The 9,517-nt window shown below is 22.9% G+C and overlaps 2 protein-coding genes across 2 annotated transcripts; both read right to left on the bottom strand.

Annotated features, from left to right (window-relative positions):
• Positions 1-842: 842 nt before the first annotated feature.
• On the bottom strand, positions 843-3,425 carry LOC129608761 (cytosolic 10-formyltetrahydrofolate dehydrogenase-like). The gene is made up of 4 exons (XM_055520460.1): positions 2,144-3,425; positions 1,887-2,080; positions 1,621-1,814; positions 843-1,557 (listed from the first exon to the last, which is right to left on the bottom strand). Exons 1-4 carry the CDS (start codon positions 3,295-3,297, stop codon positions 931-933), a joined length of 2,169 nt encoding a protein of 722 aa, XP_055376435.1. The 5' UTR covers positions 3,298-3,425; the 3' UTR covers positions 843-930.
• LOC129608742 (mitochondrial 10-formyltetrahydrofolate dehydrogenase-like) lies at positions 3,299-8,456 on the bottom strand. The gene is made up of 2 exons (XM_055520417.1): positions 8,451-8,456; positions 3,299-3,916 (listed from the first exon to the last, which is right to left on the bottom strand). The coding sequence occupies exons 1-2, from the start codon at positions 8,454-8,456 to the stop codon at positions 3,299-3,301; spliced, it is 624 nt and encodes a 207-aa protein (XP_055376392.1).
• Positions 8,457-9,517: the final 1,061 nt, after the last annotated feature.

Genomic DNA, 9,517 nt, shown 5'->3' with positions numbered 1-9,517 from the left:
GAAAAGCGTTACTCTCCTTCGAATACCGCAACCAGCTCTCACTTACCTTAAGCATTAAAATATGTATTTTTTAGTAAATCTTCATACAAAAGTTTTATACCTTTTAATTGAGTCTAATTGTTTTTACTAAATTCCTAAATATATTACACTTTATCACAAAAAAAAATAACCTTAATTTTCAATCCGTAATTTTAGCGGGACTTAGGGTTTTTTTTTATTACTTTTAAGTTTAAGAGAAATATCTAATTATTTTATCTTATTTATATCTTATTTTTACTTGTACAAACTTAAAGCTCTAAACTAATTTGATATTTGATTCTAAATGAATATTGTTTTCTTAAACAATCGTTTGGTGGACTATATTTCATTCATTAAAACCATAAGGGTTTTGTTTAAATATTTCCCGATATTCTTATAATTTCCAATATAATGTCAAATGAATATACAAAGTTAGTTTGAGGTCAACCATGTTATGAAAATGTTCACTTTTGTGATATTTAGTTAGTTTTTTTATAGAGTAGAGAAATAAGTAGAGTGAGACTGTAACTGGAGTAATCAAACATAGAAAATGGACTTGTTACAAGCAAGTTAGTCAATTTTCGTTGTATTGCGCAAAATCTATCAATAGGTTCATTATCAAAACTTTGTCTTAAACGAGTTGTTTAATAAATGTGAATATGAATTTAATAAAGAAAAAAAATTCGATGAAATTCATCCATACGTAAATTTGAAAAACTATTAATAGATAGCTTCGAAAATTTGATCTTGACCTGTTCGAATTCTTTTTTTTTTTTAAATTAACAAGAAAAAATTTTATATATTTTTTTTTTATAAAAAAATTTTAATTATATTTAAAAAAGAACTTACATCACATATTAAAAATCTAGTTATAAATAAATAATTATTATAGAAGCAAAAAGAAAAGAAAAATTAATATTCAATTGTTACACATTTTGTTTTTAAATATTCATTTAAAGCTTCTTCGCCCAAATCTTTACCAAAACCACTCTGTTTAAAACCACCAAACGGTGCAGCAACATCTGTTTTATTGTAAACATTAATAAAAACTGTTCCAGCTTCAACAGTATCAGCAAATTTTAATGCTTTACTTATGTTATTTGTAAATACACCGCTAGCCAATCCATATTCAGTATTATTAAAACGTTTTGCCAAATCTACATCACTTGAGTTAAATTTCGAAATGATCATAATAGGACCGAAAGATTCCTCTTTGGCAACAAACATATGATCCTCAACATCTGTAAATATTGTTGGTTGAAAATAAAATCCTTTTGTGTTTGGTACTGGTCCACCACCATAAACTAATTTTGCTCCTTCCTTAATACCAATTTCACAATATTCAATTAATTTCTCGAAATGTGAACGATGATTTTGTGGTCCATGATTTGTAGCACGATTAAATGGATCTCCAATAACCATTGACTTAACATATTTAATCATACGATGAACAAATTCATCATGAATTCTATCCTCAACAAAAATACGACCAGCTGCTATACAATTTTCACCTTTATTGAAGAAAACTGATGATGCCCCCTAAAAATAATTAAATGTTGTTTGTTTATAATTTTGTTTAATCTAAAATATGTTGAAACTTACATGCTTAATAGCTTTATCTAAATCACAATCTGCATATATTACCAAAGGGCTTTTACCACCTAATTCTAAAGAACATTTTTTTATATTCGATGTTGCACATGATGTCATAATCTGTTGACCAACTGACGTAGACCCTGTAAAACCTAATTTTCTCACTAACGGATGATCTGCAATAGCTTGACCGGCTACACTACCTATGGTTTTACAGATACACATACATATTAAATTTTTCATAGAACTTTAGCTAATTAAAAATTATTTAATACCTTTTCCTGTGAGTATGTTAATGACACCTGGTGGGAAACCAGCCTTCACTGATAATTCAGCAAATTTGAGTGCTGTAAGTGGACAAACTTGAGCCGGTTTTATAACACAAACATTGCCTGCAGCAATACAAGCAGCCATTTTCCACGACAGCATCATCAAAGGATAATTCCAAGGTGTTATAAGACCAACAACCCTTAAATAATAATTTTAAAAATAAAAATACTTTTCCAAAAAGCGCTATTATATTATCATTTACCCGATAGGTTCTTTTTTAGTGTATGTTAAAACGTTATTTGGTCTAGCTGGGTTAACAGGAATTGTAGAACCATGAATTTTATCAGTCCATCCAGCAAAATATTTCCAAACGTCAATTGACATACCTACATGTGTTTTTAAAGCTAATGTATAAACAGCACCGGAATCGGCAGCTTCAATTGTAGCTAACTCTTCTTTGTGCTCTTCCATCAAATTTGCCAATTTCATCATTAACTGGCCTCGTTGTCTGGCTGAAACCTGTTTCCAAGGGCCTTCAAATGCCGTATGAGCAGCTTTGATAGCTTTATCAACGTCTTTCTTTGAGGCGCAAGCAACTTTACATAAAATTTGTTCAGTTGCTGGATTAACAATATCTAAGGTAGCTCGATTCTCGGCATCAACAAAACGGCCATTAATAAAAAGTTGTGTTGGTACAGGTATTTCTCGTTTATTCTCCTTAAGAGTAAATCCTTCGAAATATGTTTTTGCAGCGTTTTTGCTATTTCCAGCTCTTAACATTTTTACAATTTCTGTGAAAAAATCTTCAAATGTTGGCGCCATAAAGAGATGTTCATTTTCAAGTGTTGAAATATCTAAAACTTCTTTACATTCTTCAATTAAGTGAACAACATCCATTGATCCGGCCCCGCTTGCAAAGAAATCAGTTTCATTCTCAATTGGTAATTTTAAAATTGAATTCCAAATTTCTCTTAAATTCTCCTTTTTATGTAGTTCATCTTCAGTCAAAACTAATTCTATTTGTTTTTCTTGTGTTTTAAACCAATTTTTAGCTTCTATCATTTTAGTTCCTTTCTTGATGCGTTTTATATTGACATATGCATCATCTGTTCCTTTTAACAACAGACCATTTTCATGTATAATTCCCGGTTCCTTTAAACCCTTTAACATTAATGGAGATCCGGTTATCATTTCACCAGAATATAAACTAGCTCCAAAAAGACGAATTTTTTCATCAGTTCCATCAACAAAAGCTATAGCACCTGGTACTGAATCTAAACCTCTTACAAAATTCCAGATTCTTCTGGCAGATTGATTAAGATTAATAATTTGATTTTCTTCTTTAAACATTGGTGGATCATATGTTGCAATTTCATGAAATTGTGGAATTTTTGGTGCTTTCCCATTAACAATCATATCAACAGCTAAAATAATAAAAATTTTTAATTTTAGATACTCGTATTAGTTTTCTTTTAATTGAATCAAAATAATTTTTCTTACCATCAACCATCGATCTAACACCTTGCGGATATAAAAATCTTTTATATATTGTATCTAATGTATCAGTTGGCTCTAATATACAATTTTTTTGTAATAGAATTGGTCCATGATCGAGACCATCGTCAGCCCAAAATATTGTAAAACCAGCATATTCATTATCTTCAATAATTGTCCATGAAATTGAACTTGCTCCACGATGTTTTGGTAAAATTGATGGATGATAAGCAATACTTCCTAATTCTGGTCCATCAATAACTTCCATTGGTAAAAATTGAGAACAATATGGTAAAATATTTAAAGTTGCACCAACAGATTGATATTCTTTTAAAACTTCTGGAATTGTTACACCTTTTCTCCTCCAGACTGCAAATTTAAATACCGGTATATTATGTAATTTGGCAATTGTAGCCAAAGTATCTTCTCGTCCATTTTTATCTGGTATTGTAAAAACACCAACAATTATATATTTTTTTTCTAAAAGTAATTCTAAAACATCAGCAGCAAAAACACTTTGTCCAATAATTGCAATTTTAGTCTAAAAGCAAATTATAAAACTATTAATTATTATAATTATGTATTAGTATAAGTATGTACATATGTGTGTGTATATTATTTATAATTTTATGATATTATTAAAAAAATTCTTGACAACAATAATGACAATCACAATTAAATTTTTTTTTTAAGGGAATTTTTAAATTGATGCTGATACTCGTAACACTTTAAGTTGTTTTATTTTATTTTATTTTTGATTTTTTACTAAACCGGTTTTTTCTAGTTAAAAATTTTTAGTAAATCTAGTTTAATGATTATTGAACTGTAAAAGGTTATCTTTTATATTTAAATATTAAATAATTGTTATATAAAAAATGTCAATTTAAAAATAAATATGTGTATACAGAATTTATATAATATGTAGGTCAATATTTAATTATCAAATTAATCTTTTGTATAAATAATTCAATTAAAAAAGGATACAATTATTTTCGTGTTCTTCTTTAAAGCAGATTTGTAAAGAAATTGTTTAGTTTTAATTTAGTGTAACAAAAAAAATATTTTAATATTTTCACTATTTTGTTACCTTAGAGAATTACTTATATTGAACCATCCATCATAAAGGGTTCAAATATACTCGTAATTAGCATAATAATGGTATTCCCGTTTAAGACGACAAATTATTATGTATGTATTTAAAGTGTTAAATCGAAATTTTTATTTAAATAGACGCTTATTATAATTAATTAAAGGAATTTCGTTTTGAACTAAATAAATAATATTTCTAATCTATATATGTATATATAAATTTAAAAATAATAAATATTTAATAAGGTATATATAATATAAGAATATAATATTAATAAACTGGATTAAAACCGGTTTCGTTAAAAATATATTAAACAATTTCAAATTTTTGATAAGAATATTGTTTTATAATCAATTTAAATTATATTTTTTTTTATATTTATGTACATAAATGCATACATATTTTGTCTTTATTCCTTTTTTTTAATTTTACTTTAACTGATAACCTATTTGAATTATTCACATACATATTGAAAATCAGTTTCAGTTAACTAGAAATTTCTAGTTTTTTTTTGTTAAAAAAAAAATTCCATATGCCCTATAATTATTATTGTAACAGATTTTGCAATAAACCTTATAAAAATATGTATATAAATTTTAAATTAAAAAAAAATAGAAAAAAATCATCTTCAATGATAATAAATTTCAATGAACTGGATTTTTATTCTTTATATACTTTTATATACTTTATTTAAATAATTGTTTAAAACCATTTTATTTATTATTAATCATCATAATTAAATCTTTTTTTTTAAATTTGTGTTGCTATTTAAAAAATTTATTATATATTAAATATATATATAATTACTTAATGAATTTTATATATTTAATAAAAAATAATTATAAAACCCGAGTTTTTCATATTCAAATTTTTGGATGGAAAATAAATTGATCGACATACATATCAATTATCAGGGATCCTTTTGAGATTCTAAAATCAATCATGCAAAATATATGTATAGTAAAATATCAATGTGTAAGAAATAATATCGAAATTCACTGAACTGCTAGATACAAGCGTGATATTAAAATCAGTTTATGTTCAATTACTACTAGTAATTTGATTATATTCAAAGTAATTGAATATAAACATATTCAATTATTTTTTTTTTTAATTAAATAAACTCATAATGAATTTTGAGAATATATTTTAAAAATATTATTAAAATACAATTTAAATATATTAAGGACTACGCAAATAAATTCATTGCAATCATTTTTAAAAAAAATTTCTTTTTACTAATGATTTAATTTCTATATCGTACATATATGTAAAATAAAGGGTACCCTAATTTATCATGTATATCAAAGGTGCTATATCTGTTCTAAATAAAATTTAGCATTTTGTATATATATTTTTTTTATTTTTTCAAATATTTGCATTTTAAGGTCATCTTTAATTAATATGTTTTATTATATTTGCTCTAATAATTAATATATAGCAAACTATTAGAGCATATTTTATAGCTTTGCATCAATTTTGTATTGCAAATATTTTATAATTTTTAAAATTCCCGGCAAAAAGATAGTTAATCAATAACAATATTAAAAATATAAGAATTAAATTATTATTATTATTTTTTTTTTTTAATAATTTATTAGAATGAAAATCTAAAAAAAAAATTTCTTAATTTGTCATTATTATAATAAAATAATTAGTAAATTAGTATTAATTATTATAAAAATGGTTAATTAAGAAAAATAAAAAAAGGGACTTTTTATTTTGCTCATATAACAGTTTATTAATACGTATACATTTTTTAATTATTTACATATTAATAAAATATTTTTTTTATATTACGATGAAAATTTTAATATTCAAGTGCCCTTCGACTTCTTCTAAGAGAAATTACCATTAATTAATAAAAAAAAAAAAACAAAATAATGCAACTGTACATTCTTATTTGTACAAGTATAACAAAAAAAAAAACTATGAGAGTTTCTAAATTCTAGAATAATTAAAAATTTATTATTTTAAAATATTGAAGCTGTTTTTCGCATATAATCAATTTGGAAAAACAAGAAATTTTAAAAAATACACAAAAATAGTATCATCTTTGTTTATTAATAAAGAATCGCGTGATTATATTTTCTATTTTGAAATTATTTTTAATATATTTTAGATTTTTTTTTTATTAATTGATAATTTTAATAGCTTTGTGTTTCCATGCTTCCAAAAAATTTAATTTTCTTTTTCATTTAATCTTTAATTACCTTAATAAAATTTGAATTAATATTTTTTTTTGTAATTAGTAAATAGTGTTATCATTGTTGATTCAATGAAAATTTACTATATGTACATATACACACCACATACTTATATTTTACATATGTATATATTTATTTTTCTTGTATAACATTTCAAAATTATGTTATAATATTAAAAATGTAAATTATGTATGTATTTCAAAAAATTCTTAATTATTTTTTATATTTATTTCATTTGACTTTCAATTATGTGTTATAATTATGTGTTATTCAAAAACATAAAAATGTCATTGAAATTATGTACATGCACATGTTTGTGTATATATATAAAACAATAAGACAGTAAATTAACGACTAAATACTGAAATCATTATAATATGACTTTCATACATTTTAATTAATTAATATAAATTGTATATTGAATTAAATTAGTTTAAAAAGTTTGTGTTAAAATTTATATAAATGCCAATTTATCAATTTTACAGGAAGCCATTATCAAGAATTAAGTGCTTATGAAAATTCATCTTTTCTCGATAATGTAGTTTTAGTATAAGATAAAAGTAATATTGTTAGTAAAAATTACTTACATAAATGTAATACATGTATATAAATCAACAATAAATTTGAAATATTGTTAAAATTATGCACAATAATGCTTTTACCAATAACATTATTTCAAAAAAAAACTAATTTATTTAATTTTAATAAGAACAATATTACAAGAATTCAAATTCTTATTACGATTAGATTATTCTTATTACGAGAATTCTTTTAAAACGAAATTTTAACGCCGCTTGGTATGGCATCTTTGTTTGCACAATAATTTCGAAATGTAAACAAAATTATTAAAAGTTGCATTTTTTTTTTTGTAGAATCAATACGATATCAAACCATAATATCTATTAGGTATAAATATAATTTTACTTTTCTAAGTATGTTATCGCCCTTTTTTTTTTAACAAAAAATTTTATTTTATATCATGTACTCGTACATACATATTTAATTTGATAGGAATTTTTATTTGCAAAGCAAATATTAAAAAAAATATGTTACTCATCCACAAAATATAAATTCAATTATGTATAGGCTATGAGAATATCAATAAAACCAGTCCCAAATTACATATTATAAAAATCAACATTTTTTATGTATTAAATGAATTGGACTATTGACTTATGTATATGCGATAATATGCTTATCATTTAACGTGTCTATGCATACATAGTTACATACTCAGATATTATGGTAACAATAAAAATGTTGACATTGAATTAATGTTAAACATTGAAAATAAAAAATGAACTTATTAAATAATTTCACTTATTTTATTTTAAAAATTATATTTAGTCCAAAACGTAGCATGTGAAAAAAAAATAAATAATGTTTTCCTATTTATAATATTATAAGTGCCACTTTTTTTTTAAAAATTTTCTAATTAGACGTCGAAACAAGATTGAAAGCTCATGATTTTTTCGTTTCAATTATAAATAAAATACTCGTTTTGAAGGGTTTAACTATTACAATAATAATAATTTGCTAACAATTAATTTTTGAGTATTAAATATTTCAAGCAGAACAATTTTAAAATTTCAGACAATAGATAAAATTATTTCACAATAAAAAAATAGGAAGCTATAGCTTGTCAATGAAATATCTTATTAGCATAAATCACTTTCACTTATTCAAGAAATTTATTAAAAAAAATAATATGATGGATTTAAATAATAATGAAAATAAAAAAATAAAAAATTATAATAATTAAATTTGCATAAACTTACCTCCATTTAAAAAAGTATATTATTAATTAAAATAAAAAATTAATTTTATTTAAAGTATTTTATATAATAATAATAATAGTAAAATTATGTAAATTAAAAATATTAATATTTTAAATATTAAAATATTCACAGTTCACTGTTAGCCCTCCAAATAAAGACTAAAATTCTATCAAGTTCACACCTTGCATATAAAAGTTTTTTTTTTCTTTTTTAACTTTTTTTATGTTTTCATCTCATCTCTTATTAAAATGAAAATCAAATAAGAAAAAGTAATATTGGAATAAATTTGGTGGGATCATATTCTGTTAATAATATGAAACAAAAAAATTATACTCGTAACAGAAAACAAAAAAAAAACTAATTTCTTTCTCTATCTGCAATATTATTGGAAGTTTTGTTTTTCATTGATAAGAGTTTTAAATAATTTATACACTCACTTTACTAATTTTTTTAATTTAAATAAAGCTTAATTAATTGTTTGTATTTAATTTTTCATGTACCACACATAAGTATAGGTTTGTAAATATTTTATTGAGCAAAAACTTGGTACCTTCTTATTCCTACACACAAATTTTTTATAATTCTCTGTTTTTTCTTATTAATTCTTCTTTATTTTACTAGTAAATATTCTCTTTAATTCATGTACATATATCAGAATAATATAAGAAAATATTAAAAATATTAAAAATATTAAAAAATACTAATATAATAAGGAGAGGAATATAATATCGAAAATCGAAAAATAAATCGAACTCAATATTTTTCTCTAAAAATTTTTTAATTCATTTGTGTACTCTTTTTTTTAACGAATCCGTATATTTCAAATTAATTAAAAATTAATAGAATGTATTCATGTGTACAATTTATATGAAAAATTAAAAATTTTTTTAATATAAACTTGCACATTTGTAATGTCCACATTATTCGACATTTTTTTTTATTTTAACCTCTTTTTCAAATTCAAATATCTGACTTCAAAATTGCTGCGATTCTTTATTAATAAACAGTAAAGCTTATACGAAGGCAAAGCGTATGGCTAAGAGATTAGACTGAATTCCGGTGAATGA

This window comes from Condylostylus longicornis, unplaced genomic scaffold (genome assembly GCF_029603195.1).
Source record: "Condylostylus longicornis isolate FDR11 unplaced genomic scaffold, ASM2960319v2 ptg000034l, whole genome shotgun sequence".
NCBI classification, from domain to species: Eukaryota; Metazoa; Arthropoda; class Insecta; order Diptera; family Dolichopodidae; genus Condylostylus; species Condylostylus longicornis.
Note: the sequence above shows the minus strand (reverse complement) of the source record. Positions and strands in the feature narration are given on the sequence as shown.

Coding starts and splice junctions, on each gene's coding strand:
- LOC129608761 (XM_055520460.1), bottom strand. CDS start 3,297: ATGATTGTTAATGGGAAAGCACCAAAAATTCCACAATTTCATGAAATT. Junction 1,815..1,886: donor TAACATACTCACAGGAAAAG/GTATTAAATAAT, acceptor GTAAAACCATAG/GTAGTGTAGCCGGTCAAGCT. Junction 1,558..1,620: donor TAGATAAAGCTATTAAGCAT/GTAAGTTTCAAC, acceptor AATTATTTTTAG/GGGGCATCATCAGTTTTCTT.